The sequence below is a fragment of the Zootoca vivipara genome, chromosome 1 (assembly GCF_965207765.1).
Source record: "Zootoca vivipara chromosome 1, rZooViv2.hap1.1, whole genome shotgun sequence".
Lineage (NCBI taxonomy): Eukaryota > Metazoa > Chordata > Lepidosauria > Squamata > Lacertidae > Zootoca > Zootoca vivipara.
The window spans coordinates 123927707-123949221 of record NC_142582.1 but is presented as its reverse complement, the minus strand read 5'-3'; the positions used below and the strand labels follow the sequence as shown (position 1 = coordinate 123949221).

The 21515-nt window shown below is 44.3% G+C and overlaps 1 protein-coding gene across 2 annotated transcripts; it reads left to right on the top strand.

Moving 5' to 3' along the window:
* Window positions 1-239: 239 nt before the first annotated feature.
* Window positions 240-21465, top strand: LOC118079958 (SERTA domain-containing protein 2). 2 transcript variants are annotated; one of them, XM_060271525.2, is made up of 5 exons: window positions 240-380; window positions 7816-7927; window positions 9099-9201; window positions 9643-11202; window positions 17908-21465. In XM_060271525.2, exons 4-5 carry the CDS (start codon window positions 11129-11131, stop codon window positions 18764-18766), a joined length of 933 nt encoding a protein of 310 aa, XP_060127508.2. In that variant the 5' UTR covers window positions 240-380; window positions 7816-7927; window positions 9099-9201; window positions 9643-11128; the 3' UTR covers window positions 18767-21465. The 2 variants fall into 2 exon arrangements, with proteins under 2 accessions (XP_060127508.2, XP_034960690.3); XM_035104799.3 differs by lacking the exons at window positions 9099-9201; window positions 9643-11202.
* The last annotated feature ends 50 nt before the right edge of the window (window positions 21466-21515 follow it).

Genomic DNA, 21515 nt, shown 5'->3' with positions numbered 1-21515 from the left:
GGCAGGGTGGGGCGTGGCCGGCCAATGAGTGAGAGGAGAGGTGCAGCGGTGGCGGTTGAAGGCGCTCGCGCAGGCGCGTCCGCGTTCTGTAGCAACGGCCGTGGAGGTGGGGGAGGAGGAGGAGCCACTGCTCTTGTTGTCGTCGCCGAGATTCGGCGGCGGCGGCCGTGGAGGAGGGCAGGTGGGTGGCGCTCTCTGCCTCCTCCTCCGCCTTCTCCCCTCCCAGCGCGCAAGCAGTTGCCCGTCGCCAGCCCTCTGAGGGAAGGCTGCCTGGCTGGCTGGCTCGGGAGCCGGCGGCGCGGTGCCCCCAGCTGAGGGAGAGCGGCCGGGGGTGGAGGGTCCCGGTCCTGGCCTCCGCCCTCCTTCAGGAGCCCCAGCAGGTGAGCCAGGCTGCTGCAGCTGAGGGATAAGCGGTGGCAGCAGGAGGGCACGGCGGGGGGGGGGTGAGGAGAGAGGAAGGGTGAAGGCGGCCAGCCTGGGGGGGGGAGGCGGGGGGCATATATATATATATTGGGGGTATATATTGGAGGGGGCGATAAAAAGGAGCCAGAGGAAACGGACTTCGGAAAGGGGGGGCAATCCTGGGGTGGGTTTTTCTTTTGCTGAGGTGGGGGCTGGATTGGGGTTAGTGGTGGGGAGGAGTGGGGGATTTTGGGTGAGTGCGAAGGATCTACGTTGGGGAATGAAAGGGTCGCGGGTTGGATCGGGGAAGGTGGCAGCTGCACACCCACAAATGCACACCCCACCAATTGTGGGGCTGTGGTGTGGAGGGAAGCAGGACACATATTGGGGATGTGGTAGGAAGTAGCGGAAGAAACAAGAGTTTTTGGGTGGGGTAGATGACTGGGGCTTCGGGTTATAAATCGATAGGGCAGTTAATGTTTAGTTTTTTTGGGGGGGCTGTTAAGATGCAAGTGGAGTAGAAGGAATGTGATCGTTAGGCTACCCGGGGGTGGGGAAGGATGGGGTGCTGGCTGGGGCTCGGGGTGTGTGTACGTGGATGTGTGGGGAAATCACTATCGTGGTGAGGTTCTGAGGAATTGTGGAGCTTACGCCTCCTGGCTTGCCTATGAGTCTCTGAATACGGCCCACTGTAGCTGCACCAGTGCATAGGTTTGGACTATTAGTGTATAGAGTGTATAGAGAATGGGATGGCGGGAGAGCAATGGGGAGAAGGGAGGAGATGTTGCTTGTGAGACCTGTCTGGTGGGTGAACGCTACTGTTTGGGAATATCAGGAGCAAGTGGGAGGAGGAGAGGTGTTGGGAGCTGACTCATGTTAATACCTGGATAATTGGGAGGGGGGGAGGTTGCTTTTAGCAGATTCCCTGTTTGTGGTGGGGTGAGTGGCTGGTGCTCCTTAGACATGAGACTAGGTATTGGGAGGGGGGAGGTGAACATTATAGATCAGTAAGAAGTTAGGGGATGGGGGAAGGTGGGCATTGGGTAGGGGATTCTGGTGGAAAAGAGAAAGCAGCAAGAGTTGAAAAACTTGTTCAGTTAGACTGCAGGGGTCAGCAAACCTTTTCAGCAGGGGGCCGGTCCACTGTCCCTCAGACCTTGTGGGGTGCTGGACTATATTTTGGGAAGAAGAAGAAAAGAATGAATTCCTATGCCCCACAAACAACCTAGAGATGTACAGTGGTACCTCGCAAGACGAATGCCTAGCGCAACGAAAAACTCGCAGGACGAAAGCGTTTTGCGATGTTTTTGGTGACTCAAAGACGAAGTTTTTTATGGCCGTGCTTCGCAAGACTAATGTTTTCTGCGGGGTTTTTTGTTTGTTTTTTGCCGAAGCAAACCACGCTTCTCAAGACAAAATTACCGCAAGATGAAGCGACTCGCGGAACGAATTCATTTCGTCTTGCGAGGCACCACTGTATTTTAAATAAAAGCACACATTCTACTCATGTAAAAACACCTGGCAGGCCCCACAAATAACCTAGAGATGCATTTTAAATAAAATGACATATTCTACCGTGTTTCTCATATTATAAGACACGTCTTATAATTTTTTTTACTCAAGAAAATAAGCCTATGGCTTATTTTCGGGGGGTGTCTTATTTTTTTAAAAAAATTACAGTATGGTACCTCCCCTGTCGCGGCTCGGCGCCCGGAACTGGCTGCTGCTGCGCTGCTGGGCGCGTTGTTGGCGCTTCAGCAGGGCGCGCTGCTGGGTCCCGCCGGGTCGGGGCTTCACGCGGCTCTTGCTGCGGCTCTTGCTGCGTCCCGCCGCTGGGTCGGGGCTTGGAGCAGCGCCAGCGCCAAGCGCCAAGCGCCAACCCAGCGGCGGGACCGGCAAGACCTGCAGCGCGCGCTGCTCCAAGACCTGGCGCGGCGGCGGGATGCAGCAAGAGCCGCAGCACGCTCAAGCTCGGGGCTTTCTTCACTCGCTCCTGCTTGGCGCTGAGCTCCCAGCGAGACTCACTGCCGCTGCTGCCTCCGCGCACAGCAGTTCAAAGCTCCGGTGGGGCAGCCTCTTCGCAAAGGAGCTCCGGGAGGGACCAGCGAGTGGCAGCCGCGGCGGCCAATGAAGGCTCGGCCGGGTGTTTTTTGTTGTTGTTGCTGCGTCCCGCTGCGTCCCTCCTCTTCCTGTCGCGGCTCGGCGCCCGGAACTGGCTGCTGCTGCGCTGCTGGGCGCTGCTGGGCGCATTGTCGGCGCTTCAGCAGGGCACGCTGCTGGGTCCCGCCGGGTCGGGGCTCGGAGCAGCGCGCGCTGCGGCTCTTGCTGCGTCCCGCCGCCGGGTCGGGGCTTGGAGCAGCACGCGCTGCGGCTCTTGCCAGTCCCGCCGACGGGTCGGGGCTTGGCGCGGTGCATGCTGCTGGGCATTTTGGAGGGGCAGCAGCAGCCGGTTCCGGGCGCTAACAGGCATCTTCCTCTTCCATGGCGACATCCATACCTGCTCCCACCACTACGGCTTATTTTTGGGGTATGTCTTATATTTCTTCAACTCAGGAAAATCCTGCCATGGCTTATTTTGTAGGGATGACTTAAAATATGAGAAACACGGTACTCATGTAAAAACACCCTCATTCCTGGACCATCCGCGGGCCGGATTTAGAAGGCGATTTGGCTGGATCTGGCCCACGGGCCTTCGTTTGCCTACCCATGAGTTAGTCAGGGTAATACCTGGGTATGGAGAGATTCTGTATTTGAGCTAGCTGAATAAGGTGCTGGAATGGGCAGAGATGAAAATTCATGAGAAAAAGATGGGCTATCATTTTATTTACTTATAAAAGTATTTCTGTGCTGCCAGTTCATACAATACTATGTGGTGGTTAATGCTGGTACATATGTTTAGAGAGATGGTCTGAGGGGGGGATAATAGGTGCTTGGCTGGGGATTGAATTGATTCGGTTTTGAGCAAAGTGTTAGAGGTAAATTGATTAGAATTTGTGAGTGGTGCTGAGAGAGACAGCACAATACTGCGCAGCTGAACAGAGGTCATGGGTTTGGGGTAGTGGTCATGGAAAATAAGATAATTGTGTATGGAGAAGGGAGGAATTTAGGAGAACCAGAGTAGGGTCTGTTGTTCTGGAAGGAAGTGAGAGTGTAGATGGGTTATATAATAGTGCCAGTGTTGTATAGTGGCTAAAGAGCCAGAGTAGAAGCCAGATTAAAATTTCTGTTCAGCAGTGAACATCACAGGATGATCTGGGGTCAGTCGCTCTCTCTCAAACTAAACAAAAAACAAAAAAAACCGCACAAATTTGTAGTGAGGATAAAATGGAAATGGGAACCAGGTACACTGAGCTCTTTAGCAGAATGGCAAAATTTAAATGACAATGAATTAATGTTCTTCATCAGAATTTGGTAGACAAATTTTGGAGTGGGTTGTGAGGGATATATGGGGTGGTGGTTGATGTTTATGGCAACTGATCTGATATTGGGAATGAGCTGGAGATAAGGAGAAAGAAGAGATGCATGGAAGAGGAATCATTGGAATAATTTCATGTAGGGCTTGAGCAGTGTGGGGGGAGTTCACTCTGAGAAGTAGAAACTGTATGGTGGCAGGGAAGCTGTCTGTGAATGAATGAGTATGTTGAAGAGGAGAACTGGGTGAGCAACTGGCACCTAGTTTTAAGAAATTAGGTCTGGCAGCTGCCTGCCTTGGATCAGGCTGGCTGAGTGTAGCCATTGAGCAAATCTAATAGGCTTAGGGATGTGGGGTTGGTCACTGTGGCCAAAAGCAGTATTGGTTGGTTGATTTTTTTTGTCTGAATTGGTGGGGAATGATTGGTCTCAGTTTTAAACAGGTGGCAAGAAGTTACAGACTAGCTAGTGTGGTTGGTAGGACAAAAAAACCAATTTGGTTTATGCTGTGGAAGGAAAGTGGATGTGGGTACAAGGTAGTATGAGTGAAAGATTTTTAGGCACTAGTAAGAACAGGAACGTCAAAATGCAAGTAGATAAATAGGAACCGCTACAGCGGGAAGGTAAACAGCGTTTCTGTGTGCTGCTCTAGTTTGCCAGAAGTGGCTTTGTCATGCTGGCCACATGACCTGGAAGCTATACGCCGGCCGGCTCTCTCGGCCAATAATGCGAGATGAGCGCGCAACCCCAGAGTCGGTCACGACTAGACCTAATGGTCAGGGGTCCCTTTACCTTTAAGAACAGGATATGGTTGATAGTGTGTGGGGAAATTAGTCTGAATTATCAAGTAAGCTTCATACAAAGGTAATCAGTTAGAAGCTGCACAGAGTGTGGGAGTTAATTGCAAGCTAAATACTGGTAAGGGACTGATTGGGAATGATGAAATGCACAACTTGAAACATTCAGAGTTGGGGCATTTAGGAATCCCTAATATTTTTCCAGTTCTCACAAGAATCAGGAAAAGGGGCATTTACTGGAGCAGAATCTTCTGAGTGTAGACTAGAAGGAAGAATTGGCCATTGGGTCCAGTTAATACCTATGTTTGAGGAGAACATGTAACGATTGTGCTGCACAGAAGAAAACACTATGTGAAATTGCAATTGTTGTGGTAGGAGCTGGATATAGTCAGAAGGATTAAGGTTGGGTAGAGCTTGTTAAAAACAGAGTGCTCTCCTCCCCCCCCCCTTGGTTTGGAGGGCTAGAGATATACCGGTAGAACTCATTCTGCCTGAGGCTGAATATTGACTCCATGTGAGGCAGCCTGGGAAGGGAGCTATGATTTGGACTGCTCTTAAGTTAAGGCTTGGATATGAGGGGGCTGACTGAGTATGTCACTTAGTATGAGGAGGCATCCAGTGTGAAGGGGGAGAAATGTGTGATGGATGCGAGAAAGAGCAGGCTAGCTCAGGATTAGACATGTCCAAAGTGTAAGATTGATAGAGATTTTGAGAGTCTCCAAGGACAGCTTGGAATAAGTAGTAGTCTTTTGGAAGGTGACAACAAAAAGTACCATTTTATGGTAATAATAGGTCATATGGACCATATAGCTCAAGGCAGGGTTGGGGAGTTGACTCTGTGTAGGGATTTCTCTTTGCCAAAAACAGTTTTGTGAGTAATTTAAAATGATTTTCTAACATTGCTGAGTTGTTAAGCTGGGTATAACTAGATGCTAGGATAACACTGTGTCCTTATAGTGCTGGGTGAAACATTTAGAGAGAAGCTTCCTGTTAACACAGTTGTGAGTATTACTCCCACTCAGGAACTGGGGAGGCGTGAAAGAGTGCAATAAATTTGGGGCGGGGGCTGTTATTTGGCTGCATAGCAGAGGTATAGTGTTGCTCTCTGGAGAAGCTGCTTGGCAGCTTGGAGCAGAATTGGGATGAGGTTGTCTTTTTTGTTATAAATAGCCGCTGAAGGGAGAAAGGAGGAGACAGAAGGGAGAACTTCACCATCCAGCGAACACAAATGTTATTGCAAGCTCCTGTCTTGCTACTGTGGGAGGTTCAGACAGCAGCTTCCAGGAAGTTCTGTCTGGTTTCTTTTTTGTGCACACTATGTGGTGGCTGCCTCCCTTGTGTCTTATTCTTATAGGAAATGAAATGCAAAGGGAGGAGAATCTCTCACTGCTCTAGTACCTTATTTCAGAATTTATGAGCACGTAACTGCATTAATGCTTGCTTTAAAAGAATACTCTAATTGCAGCTAACACTAAAGTGCTTTATATCTGTGCCATGTGTCTTGAGACTTCCTGAATTTCCTATAAAGAGCTAGGCTTTGATCTGATCTTAATCATTTATGTCTCTCACCAGCTTTGCTAGTAGTAGACATGATCAGTCATTTCTATTCACAAGAGTCATGACATTTATAGGTCTGGCTTTTGACATTAACATAACTCAGTAAAATAAGCTTCAAAATATAGATTTGAGGATAGCTCAGCAAAGCAAATAGAGTCAGCTTTGCCCATTCAGGTCTTACAACATGGTGTACAATATTCTGGGGTCAGCTCTTCATGCCTTTTGCGGAGGATCCATGTGCAGAAAGCTATGGTCACCTTTTACCTATCTGGTGCCAAGTACTTCAGTGTGGCACAGAGAGATTTTCTTGAGTGCTAGCTGTTATAAATTCAATACCATTTTAGGATTTCTGGAAATTGTGATGTGGGGCTTGGCAGCAAATGATTCTGCAGTTTCCTCATTCGGTGGTTTCCTCATGTGAAGTCATCCGTGTTTCTTTTCTGTGTCTCTGTCTGCCTGTCTTTAGAATTTTCTAGACCGAAGTATGGTCTTGGTACAATTTTCATTTGGTCTGTCATTTCCGCTCTCCTATGTAAAGAGAAAATCCAAGAGTCCACAGTTGAGAACTGACTACATGTTTTATTTATAAAAGTATTTATATAACACAATCTCAAAAAATATCAGGGTGGTGTCATATAGTAGTGAGCAGCTTTTTGAGTATTGTTGGCTGGATAATAAGCAAAATAATAGGAATTGAGAGGGAGTGGGGTGGGGGAGCTGGACATGATGGAAGACCCAAAGTCTGCACCAACATCATGTCCATCATTTTTCTGTCTTCTCTCCCTCCACTCCTGTATTTTGCTTGACATCCAGCCTGTAAGAGAGTTCTGGAGAACTTGAAAATGGTGATAGTTTGGTTGGTCCTTATAAAGGTATTACCCTACTGTGGCTTTTGATGATTTTTCTAAGGGACCAGCACAGTTTCCTATGCTTTTTGAATGGGTGAATAGAAAACTACTAGTAAAATGTAATTGTCTGAAGGCAGCCCTGTTTAGGGAGGCTTTTAATGTTTAATTATTTCATTTCATTTTTCTGTTGTAAGCTGCCCAGAGTGGCTGGGGAAACCCAGCCAGATGGGCGGGGTATAAATATTAAATTATTATTATTATTATTATTATTTATTGTCTGTTAAAGCTTTCAGTTTTTCAAGGCAGAATACTAATGGAAGTTTGTGGATTTCTCCTGGGGCCAATAGCCTTTGTTTCCTGGCATTCACCTGAGTGGCAAGTGTGCACACAGCTACCATAGTGAAACACAGTAGTACAGAGCTACTGAGGGTGCATGTACAGCCAGTAGCCTTTTAAGACTTGAAGAAAGTAGTGAGCAATTTGTGCAACTGCCACAGTCTTGTGTTGTGTAAACCCTAATGCAGTACTATAGCAGCTGTGCACATCTTTGATGCCACTACAGTTCCTTGGCTCAGAAAGATACATGGAATCACCTCTGTTGATGGAGATACATTTCACTTGATAGCTTTTGTGGGGAAGAAGATGCGGAACAAGGGAGGCGCAGTGGCTCAGCAGCCTCTGAGTAATTATATGCAAGTCTTACAGAAATCCATAAAGCAGTAAATTATAATTGGGATGTTGCAACTAATTATTTGTTACATAATACCATAACCAAATGTTTCTCTAATTTTTTCTTGAAGTTGGATCACTTGACTGAAAAAGGATTACTTCAGCTGTTATCAAAGTTGTTCTTAACCTCTTCACACCATATCTGGAACATTCTGGCCTGAATTCACTTTTTCATTTTCAAGGGTAAGATTTTATATATATATTTAATATTTTTATATTTTAAAAAGCACCTAATTATTTGGGATTGTCTGACATCACAAGGGATCCATCTTTGCAAACTAAAGGATAGTTCAGATGTTGCAATAAATGGAAGTTGAAATTTAACCAGCTACTCTTTCACTAGGAGAGTAACTTATCTTCTCCTGCAAATGGCCCCAGAACAATACTCCCCCCCCCCACTTTTTAATTCCTGCAAACATCAGTGTGAGTCATGAGAAGGTGGGGAGTGGCTGAAAGCTATCCCTGAAACTAGCAGCATAAAAGAATGTCTCCAGTGTGACTATAAACCAAGAGGTAAGAGAGCAAGGGTTAATAACCAGCGTTTCCCAATTTGTAGCATTACCTGAATAGCTTTTACTTGTTTACCATTATGATTGCTAGGTTTTATGGTACAATAAAGATACAGAAGCTCTTCAGACATTTTCAAATCTCTTCATTCTCTTTTTAAAAAAGGTTACATAGTACTAGCAGCGCTGTTGTTAGACAATTTTTAAAAAACAAAAACAAAAAAACCTGTGTACCAACTGGTTAAATACTGTTATATTTTGGTTGATTTGAGGAACAATTCCATGCCTCAGTTATACTGGCTGTGGGATGACACATTTTGGCAGAAGCCTTGCTACAGTAGCAGGACAGGAAATATACCACTGCCGTGACAGATAATACCAACAGAATGTTCTGCCAGTAAATATGTGGTAGTGGGATGGGCAAAACAAAAGTGGAGTAGTGAGCAGAGGCAATGCTGGGGGAGTAGCCTGTATCTATGATGTATCCTGTACTCAGACCACGACTGCGCCTTTGTAGACCATTCGGCTTTACATCACCACCATAACCGGAGCAATTGATCTCCTTCTCATCTACTAGTGGGGGACAAAGATAGCCATCGATGTTCAGTCCACTCATGTTGCTGCAACCGAGCATAGAATATGGTGTAACTTGGTGCCCAACTGCTGCACACCAGTACGGGGAGCCCACAACTTGGATATTAGAGCACGGGGCCTATATCTCTCCAGCCCCATGTTGTGCACATTTTGGAGGGGGCACTTTAAATAAAATGGGAGCACTTCACAAAAAGCAGCCTGCCTGCAGAACACTCAGCGGAGCTTGAGCACGTTGCAATAATATTTCTGTCTAGAACCCCTACAGGTACCTTGCCATGGGACTTCACATGCAAACACTGCAACAGCAATTGTCATTCCACTCCAACTGGGAATACCAGGATAGAGTACCCAACACAGGTAAGCAAAGGAAAGGGGGAATCATGCTACATTGTCTTAACTGCTTAAACTGTCACTTATGCCCACACACTTTGCAATATGGGAATACTATGTCTTACCTAAGCTGTATTTTTCTAATGTGTCCCTCACAACAGTGGGAAGCCATTTCCCCTATAGACAATGGTGGTACACATTGCCACACACAAGTTATCTATTGACAAAGGCAAGGCACTGCGCTTTAGCTATTACTATTGTTGGTCAAATACTCATGAGCACTCTTGCCTTGCAGGATCACAGCTCACCTGCATGAAGTAAATCAAGCTGTCACTATAGACACTGAGTTTCACTGCAATTCTAAATGGGTGTGTATACTCACAAGTACTGCACACCCATTCAGGAACTATGTGCTCCAATTGCTGACTTTTCCTTATTACTTTCTGTGTCTTCTCTTACCTTCCACAGGACAGTCTCCCACGTACAGGATCCATCCTGCTCCCTGCTGTTTGCAGGCCATTAGAGACGTCCATCTCATGAGCAACAGCAATGACCAGACTCCTGGTTTTTCCTTTGTAAGGTTGCCCCAGAGAGGCTCCTGCATCCCTGTAAGCTGACATACAGTTATGCAACAAGTGAAGAAGCTTCTACCTTGGAGCTGGTGCCATAAGCAACAGTGTACTTCCTACCCTAACTGTCTGTTAAGCCAATTTCCAAGACCCAGGAACCCTACTGGATTGACTCCCCTACGCTTGAATTTTTCTCGTTCAGGATCTCGTCTATTCTGGATGCTATTCAATAAAAGCTATGACTTTGTGATGAGTGGCATTTTTTGTTGCTAGTGAGTAGGAGATAGGGATCACTTTGCCTTTTGTAGTATGACATTGCTTCAGCTGACCTCGGAACATGACTCATGGGCTTGAGCATTTGATGGGCTTTCAGGGGCAGTGGTCCTCTATCCACTGCTTGCTGACTCTAGTCTGGACTACAAGAGGCACACAAATGGAATGAGTGCTGTTGTCAGAGTGCATGAGGCAGTCTCCTGTTATGGCTGAGTGGTTAGGACAGTGTTCTGTGTCGCTTGCAGTGTGGATGCAAGTCTTTGGAGCTCCTCCTTTGCCCTTGACATGACTGGCTTTGGGAGGCATTCCCCCTTCTCCCCAGTGTGTCTTGAAAATCTACCACCTGCTTCCCAACTTCATGCCACTTGCAGTGAACCACTGGAAGTTGCTGCCTTCTGTGTCTATGGCTGTACTTTGTGTGTCCAGTGTTCTTTTTTGATGGCTAGGCAAAGGGTGTTTTCTTCCATGGGTTTTGTCTGATGTCTTCAATTCAGAGCTCCCTATCAGTGAACTACAGGTGAAACTCGAAAAATTAGAATATCATTGAAAAGTTCATTTATTTCGGTAATGCAACTTAAAAGGTGAAACCAGTATGTGAGATAGACGCTTGACATGCAAAGCGAGATATGTCAAGCCTTTATTTGTTGTAATTGTGATGATTAGTGCATAAAGCTGAAGTAAACCCCAAATTCACAATCTCAGAAAATTAGAATAGTGTTTAGCTACTCAATCCATAACACCTGCAAAGGTTCCTGAGCCTTTAAATGGTCTCTCCGTCTGCTTCAGTAGGAATCACAATCATGGGAAAGGCTGCTGACCTGACAGTTGTGCAGAAAGCCATCATTGAGATCCTCCATAAGGAGGGAAAGCCTCAAAAGGTTATTGCAAAAGAAGTTAGATGTTCCCAAAGTGTTGTATCAAAGCACATTAATGGAAAGTTACATGGAAGGGGAAAGTGTTGAAGAAAAAGTTCCACAAGCAGCAGGGATGACCGCAGCCTGCAGAGGATTGTCAGGAAAAGACCATTCAAACGTGTTGGGGACTTTCACAAGGAGTGGACTGAGGCTGGAGTTAGTGCATCAAGAGCCACCACACACAGACAGATCCTGAAGATGGCCTTCAAATGTCGTATTCCTCTTGTCAAGTCGCTCCTGAACAAGAAACTATGTCAGAAGTGTCTTGAAGCGTATGTACCTTCTTTTCCTTTGTGCATGTATATTGTGCCAGTATTTGTGGACATCCTTGGGACTGGCACTATTTATGTACTGCCCAATAGTGGGTTCTTTGAGTGACTTAAAATAAATACAAAACAAGATAATTAAAACTATTGCAGCAGGAAATAAAATAGGCATGGCAAAACTCAGTGCAGCACCAAAGTTACATATATCGTAACACTCCACAAATACCCCTAAGATCTTTTTTAAGACTCAGTAGCCTGGGGAAAATCAGGGTCATTGGTGACTTTGCGACTGGGTGTGCTATGGAATCATTTTGTGTGTTGTGAAGTAGGGGTGTTTTTTCAGGGCCTTTCCTTGCTATTGTGAGCTCATTGGCTGTTGCAGAGTGTGGACAACATGTGAGTATCATCCCTGGCACAATTCCTGATTGGGTGAGCCTCTATTTGTCACTTCATCACTTGCAGGGGGCTGAGTGGCCTGGGCATGTATGCGAGGCCCATTCAAAAGGTGGAGAACCTGATAGAAGATGCAACCAGCCTATTCCAAGACCTCTAGGACTCACCCATAGTTGTTCCAGAGACACTGGTTTGTTGTATTTAAAAGTCTCATTCGGAAATAACCTTTCGTCTCTCATTTCAGTAGGATCCCAAGAAGTGTTGGGTCTGACCTTGATGGCATAAAAGTACTGTAATATTTCTTAGTATTAAACGTTCTTCTATGCACCTCTCACCTAAGGCTTCAAGGAAAACATCCTCCCTGCATATGCAGGACTTGTTATTTGTTGACCTGTGACTTGAACTCAATCTTCTGCATCTTCTGCTTCAGATGGGCTGCTTCCTGTTGAACTCACAATCTTGTAAACTTCTGAGTACAGCATATTGAAAGGGACAGAGCATAGAAATGGTATTCTGTGTTTTGATTGTATCCCTGTACCATAGGCCAGGATAAGGAAACCTAAATGCTTATTGCTGCTACATTTAGTGCCAATCGTAGGTTTTCCAAACCAGTAACCTGGGTGACTTTTTTTAAACCTACAACTACATTTTTTTAAATAGGAGAAAATTATGGTTGAGCCACAAACTAACCTATCCATTCACTTATTCATCCCTTGATACTGAAATGTATCTGATCCATGCAGGCTTCTTTAGAAATTCTGAAGAAGGTGAGTGTTGGAGCTAGAGAGTAAGCTTCAACAAGAATTTTCCTAAGCAATTTTAAGCAAATATTTCAGTCTGTTATCCTATGGCTAATATGGCGAGAATTCTGACCTACAGAATTGTTGTGGATAAGTGATCTAAAGTAGTAAATGGGAACCTGTTGGCTCTAGAGGTTGGCTCCATTTCCACTCTTAGCCCCAGCAAGCATGACCAGTAGTCAAGCATTATAGGAGTTGTGTCCCTCCAGATGTTACTGGACAACAGCATCCAGATCTAATTCACCATATGACCTAAATTCTACTTACGAATTTAATGCGTTCCGAACGCACATTTGTAAGTTGGAAAAAATTGTAAGTCGAAGCAACCCTATCTAAAAATTCGTAAGTAGAAAAAATCCTATCTAAACCGCATCCAAGATGGCGGACAGAGCTCCATTCGTAAGTAGAAACATTCGTAAGTAGAGGTACCACTGTAGTTCTGTTTCTGTGCCATCAATGAGGTGGATAAAGTAGGCTCCCATAGTGTTATAAGCCGAGAGAGAGAGAGACGCACAAAAATGGTGTTCACACTCCTTAGACTGTGGTGTGATTTCTTTGTCAAGTTGATTATTTGGATTTTAAACGTGGGGAAAATATAATTAAAATGAATAATTAAATCTGAAAAGACATTGGGTAGCTCTGTCTGACTGTTACAAACAATTGCTTGTAAATACTTTGGAAATTTGAAAATAATTTGAAATGTCTATTCATACAAAATAACTAACCTGGAAGCTGCTGGTGTTGATCTCCTGGTTTGCCAAAGCTGTATAGTTTAGTAGAGTTGCATACATACTACTTACAGAGTAACAAGCTTACTTTATCCAGAGTTACTGCCTGCTTTTTGGGGTGAATTCAAACAGAGGAAGTTTGTAATGTCTTGTAGTAACAAGAGAAAGCAAGGAAACTGAGTTCCCCATTGTGCTGAACATGGCAGGCTTTCCATTTCAGTTTGTATCCAAAGTTTAGAAACAGCAATTTGCTTTTCCAGCCAAGAATTGAAGCCGATTCTCTCCAGTCCCTCTTCCTTTATTGAAGTCTTGCAAGATGTTGGTTTTAAAAGTGGTTGCTTACTTTCCTTAACTGATCAGCTGAGAGCTGAATGACCAAAGTAAACACCTGTGATCAGCTACAATTGTGCCTGGAAAATAGAGCAAGGAAGCAGTTTAGGAGCAATGGTTCTTGGTGAAGTGCTTCATGAAAACGAGAGAATGAAGCCCTTTAAAAAATGGGTAATGAAGCGCTTTTGCTTTAAGTGCTTTCTTCTGCATGAAGAGCCATCTTTGTCTTTGCTTCATGTGTTGGGAGAGGCAGCTGTTTCTCTGCAACAGTTGGTGTCTGTGTCAGGTGTCTTGTCTCCCTTGAAGATGGTGGCTCAGGAATTGCATAGCTGCCACTTCAGAGTGAGGGGTTTAAGATTAACTCTTCCAGTGGTTAAGAATGTTTCCAGTCCTGACAACATTCACTGGCTCTCTTGAGCTCCTGTGCACAGGTGTAGCTTTAGCTGTCAAATGATGAACTTCCAATACCAGGCTGTCATGAATGTCCCATCAGTGCAACTACTGCAGCTTGCCAGTCAGAATGTTTCCTTTTCTTCCAGGGGTTCTTCTGACACCCCGCTGAGCCAGTTTTGGAGGCCATGTGGGGAGGAAGGGAACCCCATTGTGCAAGCGGAAGCTCTCATACAGGGTTTGCACTGAAAGGACTTGTTAGGAGGATCCTACCCAAAGTCTTTCACTTAACCTTTCCATTTGTTAATAAGTGCTGTGCTCACATGAAAAGATCTGCATTAACCAATTCACACAGTTGTGGTTACCATGCATCTTGTATACTTGCTGCCCCCCAATCTACATGTCCTGTGGTCTCCAAGGTGCTTCTAGTTTCTTTCTTGTGCCTGCTGCAAAAGGGACAATTATGCAGTCGAGATGGTCAGGATTCATGGTATTGGCATGCATTTTGTAAGGTTTTAAGAAGTCTTTATGTGGCACTTTTGTGGAAAGATGGGGGAACATCTCAGTAGATCAGTGCTGCATCTGAGCATCCTCAGACCTTGTTGGAGCTGCAGTGTTAGGGGAGGGTGGGTCTGCTTATTTTTTAAGCTGGGCAAAACAGTAATCCAAAATTTGTAATCTTAATAAGTTGTGCTTACTTACCTTTGCATATTTCTGCAATTGTTGGGAAGGGCACAGATCTGTGCAGAGGAGAGCAACAGAACATAGGTAAAATTTATGTATTTCAGGGAGGGAGAAGGGGTCCACTCAGTCATAGGAGAATCTTCATATGGTCGTCTTTAGTTTGGAAAATTTGTCTGGCCTGAACTGCAGTGTGGAGCTGGCACCCACTACTGTCAGCTGAGCAGCTGTTGGCTGAACCCAGTACTGAGATGAAAGGGAAGTTGGGAGGCCCTCTGCAGTGTGCAGGGACTACATACTTGCGTTCCAGTCTTAATCTGCCTTTCAGTCTCAAATTTATGCATCCCCAACACCACCCCTTTCTGTGTGTATGTTGAAGCAATTGAAGGATCTCCAAACGGTTGCCTACCAAAAGCAGATTTGCAAAGCCCAGATTTCACCAGTATCTATCTGCAACAGTGCAAATGCCCAGTGTACTTGTTTTGATGTTTCTGGATTCTCTCTTCTCTCTAGTACCAAACAAGGGAAGGACATGATCCTTTTTCTTGAGCCCATGCACCAAATTGTGGGAGGCTTGAGCACCACTCAGACCTTATTATTTCTAAAGCAGTTTTAAGCACTGTCCAGAAAAGGGGATGCATTAATAAGATTGCCAATTACTCATTTACATATTGACACATCAAATGATATTTCATACCAGTTGATGAGATTATCCATGAAACTTCATGCCACAGTAAATTTAGCCTTCGGTGTGCTCTCTCACTAAGGCCAAGTGCTTCTGTGTGGGAAATGGCACATAACCTACAGGGTTTGGGATAGTAAGTGTTGTGAAACCCACATTGGTATGGATTTAGTGGTAGAGAAGCAGAACTCAGTTAGTGCAGTGGAGGTTTCCTGGTGTCTCCCTCACATTACAGCCCCCTTCACCTCTTGAAAAGCCACTCCTAAGGGGGCTGTAGCAGGATGGGGAAATTAGGAGAATTTGGTGGGGCTGCCTAATGGAAGTGCCTTTCTGCTTATGCAAAACGTTTCTGGATTCAAACCATTACCTTCAGCTGCAGAAAGCAATGTTTTTGCGGCACTTTGAAGACTATATGATGCAGTGTGGCGTAAGCTTTTATGGACTAAAGTTCTGGCGTCTCAACAAATAGTTCTTTAACCTACCACAACAGATTTTGTTTTTATGGTGCAACATAGCTACCTTTCTCAAATTTGCCATTTGCCTTGTGTACTGCAAAACCACATCCAAATATGCCAGTGTGTGATCATGACATAAAATGATCTGCATGTGAATTGCAGATTTCTTTCACAAAAGTGTTTTCTATGTAGAAAAACCTTAATTGCTGCTCTCTTGTGGTATGACACTTAAACTGAGAGTGTCCTAAGGAAGTTGGCTTGAGGAATCATGTGTTAGGTTTTTATCATTATGAAGTACAAATTCTGTGTTAGGTTTTGGGATACCCTCTTTATGCAGCTACATGCCCACAACCCTTCCAAATTTTCCAAGATTGGAAGGGATCCTGATTAGAGTACAGTACTGTTCAAAGAGAGTGTCGTGCGCGTGCTATTTTTCTCTCATTTTCATTTTAAAAAGCTCTTGTGCCAGATCTCCACACTACTACTGAAACTTGGCAATGTAAGGGTTCTGTGGGAACAGCTGACAAAGGAGAAACACTGAGGAATTTAGTTGCAAGGATGGCTGGTGTGCACACCCTTTGCTGGACTTTGATCTACAATTGCTGTAAGAACTGCTGTTTCCTGCTTGGCTTCATTTGGGAGCATTTGGCAAGATCATTCCTCTCTCCCTCCCACCCAGCTTTCCTCATCCTGAAAGACTTTCTTCTTAGAGCTAAGAGTTCTGCTTAAAAAGTCTCTCCCAAGCACCTCATTGTCTGGAATTTTGAGCAAAAGCACTGTTGCTTTGAAATACATTGCGTTGTTTTTAGCCATGGGGAAGCTGTTGAGTTTGTAACAGGAGCAGAGTAGCAAGGCTTCAACAGCTTCTCTGAGAGCTATTTTCTGTGTTTGCCAAGACTAAAAGTCTATCTTCCAAGTTAGGAGGGAAGAGAGTATGGTCAAAATCAAAAAAATTATTGGGAGAACCCAGCTTTCCTTCAGCGCTCAAACCAGTTTTTAGATCAAGCAACCTAAAGTGAATACTGAAATCTCACTCAATGTTTAAACCATTTTTTGCAGGCTGGGGGATGGGGGAGGGCAATTGGGAATGAATCTTTAGTCTCTGAATGTTGCCACTGAAAACTCAACACTATGCTAAATTAAGGAAGTAAAAATTCTCTGACCTGCGAAAATCATGAAGATTAAGCAAAGGAGTGTTTTTCTTATTTACCTAATTTAATATGTAGCGTTTACTCTGCTGGTTTTGGGGTAGACTGGTTTTGGTTTTGGGTGGCGCTGTGGCCTAAACCACTGAGCCTAGGGCTTGCCGTTCAGAAGGTTGGCAGTTTGAATCTCCACAACAGGGTGAGCTCCTGTTGCTCAGTCCCAGCTCCTGCCAACCTAGCAGTTTGAAAGCATGCTAAAAAGTGCAAGTAGATAAATAGGTACCACTCCAGCAGGAAGGTAAACGGCGTTTCCATGTGCTGCTCTGGTTTCGCGGCTTAGTCATGCTGACCACATGACCCAGAAAAACTGTCTGCAGACCAACGTCGGCTCCCTCGGCCAGTAAAGTGAGATGAGCGCCGCAACCCCAGAGTCGTTCATGACTGGACTTAACTGTCAGGGGTACTTTACCTTTTTTTAAGGAGCAACATGGCCACTGAAGCCCCTCACTCTGATATCCGAATCATTACCTTGGGCTTCTAGAATTGCACTAGACATTGCCCACATGCTTCCAAGCATAAATTGGTAACTGTAAGAAAAAAAAACTTGTGTTTACAAAATTAAAGCTGGGATTCTTTGGAAGTTGAGGTCAGCAGCTTTTCTTCATGCTTGTGGCAAGCTCTAGCTATCCTTGCATTTCCGCCTTCTGTCCAGAGTCGTTGGCGAGTTTAGAGCAGATTCCTTTCCACCTCCAAATACAGCGATCATTTAGCTCTATGAAGGCAGTGATGGCCAAATGTGGCCCTCCAGCTGTTTTGGGACTACAATTCCCATCATCCCTGACCACTGGTCCTGTTAGCTAGGGATGATGGGAGTTGTAGTCCCAAACCAGCTGGAGGGCCAAGTTTGGCCATCACTGCTATGAAGAGATCTGCCACAGCACCCTTGTTGAACAAAAGTCTGGCTTATGTCTGGAAACTCTACTATAACACCTGGACTTTCATGGTAAAAAAGGATATATAACACATAAACCCTAGGAGTGTTGTTACAGCCATATACTTGACTGTGTTATACCGATCCGCAAATCATTGGTTTATGCTCTGTTTCAGGTTCATGTTGGGAAGAGGTCTGAAACGCAAGCTGAGTGATTATGAAGAGAACATGGCAGGTGTGTCAAGTGCCTTTGATTCCAGCCGAAACCTGCCATATCCACTCAAGAGGCAGCTGGTGCTCAATGTGTGCCTCACCAAACTACAGACCTACAAGATGCTGGCAGAGCCAAACCTGCACCGCTCTGTCCTTATCGCCAACACAGTCAGGCAAATCCAGGAGGAGATGAGGCAAGAAAATAGCCAGCAGTTCATTCATATGTGCAGTGGCTTCAGCACCAGCTCTTCCAGTTACCTGGGCTTGGATTTGTTTGGAATGCCGTCTCACATTTCCCCAGGCGTTCATCAGCAGGAGTCCAACGGTCATGAGCCACGGCCTGTGGAAGGCCCAATTGAGAACAACTTGCTGGTGGTTTCAGATAATGACATGTCCTCTGCCATTTCATCTATTCTGAAAGACTTGGACTTCATGGAGGATGTGAGCCCACCTTCGTACCTGGCTGGATCTGGAGATGATCAGTTTAAGACTTCTGAAACTTCAGGCTTTCGTTTGGAAGATGACAGACAAGACTTGAAGGGAGTGGAATGTGCGTTTGGTTCCTTCGAAATTTCAAGCTCAACTAGCTACTTGAAAGACTTGGCTATCGATGACATTTTTGAAGATATTGACACTTCGATGTACGATTCAGACTTTGACTGCCCCTCACTAACCCCTCCAAGAGCATCGCCTATGGCACGCACAGAAGAGATGTTGAAAACCTTCTCTTCTTGCAATTCCTCCTCAGCAAGCAACATCCCAATATGTAGAAGTGATCTCAGTGATTTGGACCATATCATGGAGATTCTTGTAGGGTCTTGATACTTTTTTAAAGTCCAAAGATACTTTTTCCTATGCTGCCACCCTATGCTGGTTTGAAGAAAAAGCCACAGAGAGAGGAATTGAACTACAAAGTGTTACGTTGGAATGGTAGTTAGACATTATTCTTAAGTGGTTCTCCAAAACTTATATATAAACCAAAAAGTGGCAAGCTGTTATATAAAATGGAGTATTTATTAAACCAATTGTGCAATTTTTTTAACCCTAGGGTAAATGCAAGGAATATGTCCCTTGCACCTTTCCCTAGTCCCACAAATCTCACTTTTTTAAATGTGCAATTTTTAATCTGTCTGAAAAATTTGCATAACAGTAATTTCCATAAGGGGAAAACATCTTCTAAAGTCTAATGATTCTATTTTTAATATAAAATGAGACGCTTTGTTGACATTCACTGGAGTTGCATACTTGGATTTGCAACCTCAGTAAATACAAATATATTTTTAAAGTATTTAAAGGACTACAGGCCTCTTCCCTTTTGTTGAAGGAGCTTCAAGATGCTTGGCAGCAAAATGCCTTGCATTTTGTAAAGCATTTGAAACTATTTATTTTTGTAAAATTTTATAGCCTTTTTACATTTTACTACATTGCTCCATCCTAGTTTAGAGAGAACAAAAGAGGCACGGCAAAGCACTGATCTGGTTGGATGGAGCTGGCACTACCTCTCTAAGCAGCAATGCTGTAACTCTTTCCAGTGCTTTGTCTAAAACTGCAGATTTTTTTGTTTTCTTGGATGGTGTTTGTGGTGGTATAAACAAGAAACTTCTCAGCGTCATGGCTGACTTCTGAAATTTTATGGTATTTAATTATACACCTTTACAAATGTAATTTATATGTAGATTATCCGATTTTAAACTTTGTCAGTATTATGTGCTTCAATTTGGGAGTAATATGGGCTTTTTAAATTTAGTATTTACTGTACAGGTAGAACTATTTTGACTCTTTGGAGAATATTGTATCTCTGCAACACGATTTCTAGATTTTATGTGCAATATACATCACTTAAGCAGACCATTTTTGCACACCTTGGATTCTTAAAGAAGTGCATCAAATCCAAATGGCAGGCACCAATTCAAGATACTAGAGGTGTCTGAAGTGTACTGTGTGCACTCTATCTCCTGGCAACTTTGTCCTGTAGGACTTGGGTAGGGCGTGCCTAAGAGCACAGCTGTGGCCTAGCAAGATTCCTTTTTGTGGGAGGAGGGGTGTTGCGTTGTTCAAAATGCTAATCATAGATTATATGCCTTTCATGATGGTTTTTATCTTTTTTTGGATGAAAAATGCTAGTAGTCTGCACTGTCCAAATTCCAAATTTTAGGAATTTGCACAGCAGTGATCCCTACAAATTGCAGAAGCAAATTTTGACATGTTGTAACATAGCCCTGCCATCAGCATCCAGTATGCATGAATGTGTCAGGACGCATGCACCCCATCGATGCCTACCAGGACTAAAGCCTCTTCCAGCTTTTCTTTGGTGCTACTGAGCAGGCCTTTCCTGCAGTAGTGTTGTCGATTGAATATGGAAACTCATTAGATATCTGTACCCACCTCAATTTCTGCCCACTCCACCCATTCATCATACCAATCTAAGAACAGATGGCGTCAAAGTATCAAAAGCCAAAACCGGCCATCCTCTTTGTCATAGCTTCCAGACACATTTCTAAAGGCAGAGCAGATTGCATTAGAATTAGAGGACACACACACAAGAACTCTCATAGGGAATTCCTATTACATTTTTGGGAAATGGAGGCTGGCAGCCCTCTCGCACTGGTTGGAGATGAGCTGCCACTTGGTTCCAGTAGGAGATACCCAAGCACCACAGGGAAAAGCAGGCCCAAAGCAGCATAAGCCAACATCAGTTCCTTGCCCTGTTGCTCTAACCACACTTGACTTGCTGGAATCATTGCTTCTCCCCTTCCCACCCAACTCCCATTGATGTTTTCCTAACCCCCAGTATTGATATGACAATGAGTATGTATCTGCTGTGGAAGGTTTATTCTGAGAGCATACCAGCTCAACAATGATGCATTTTGGGGATGAAAGGCTCCAGACTGGGGCAAGAATGTGGTTAGTTATGGAACAACCAGCATCACGGTACGTCCCTAGCATAAATGCATGAAGTAGTTCCACAGGTGATGTGGAGAAAATTATCCAGATATGTCTCTATCAGTAATATTGCTATTGTCAACCTTGTTTTCTAACTATTTATTTTAACTCTTTCATTTTATTGTTCATGAGGAATCCATCAAGCTTCAGATTTTTTATAATGGAAACAGAACCTTGTTTAATCTCAAAATAATTTAAACACTCTTATCTTGGGTTCCAAATATTGGGATGTTTTAGTCCTGACTCTCCTAATAATGGAACCAGATCCTGCAACTAATGCAGAATGAATCCTGTTTTGTTGCCCCAGTGCACAGCTTGGCAAGGAAAGTGTGTTTACATGCACAACCCATGCAAATAGATCTATACCACAGCAGCAGAACCTTCGGCAAAATGCTCTCAATCTTTGATGCAAAGGGATTTGAGTATAAAGAATGTTCACAGATTGTGCAGAAATGCCTCTTTGTATGTATAAATATGAATCTTGAAAATGGTAAGGGCCTTCTGCACTGTGATGAAGCAGAATTGTGGTTAAAAGAATATTTTTTAAAATTTCTGTGATAATAAATATTTCATTCTAAGTTCTCATCTATGGAAGTAATTCTTGGTTAATTTGAATATTTGTGTGTAC

Coding starts and splice junctions, on each gene's coding strand:
- LOC118079958 (XM_060271525.2), top strand. CDS start 11,129: ATGGCCTTCAAATGTCGTATTCCTCTTGTCAAGTCGCTCCTGAACAAG. Junction 11,203..17,907: donor TGTCAGAAGTGTCTTGAAGC/GTATGTACCTTC, acceptor GCTCTGTTTCAG/GTTCATGTTGGGAAGAGGTC.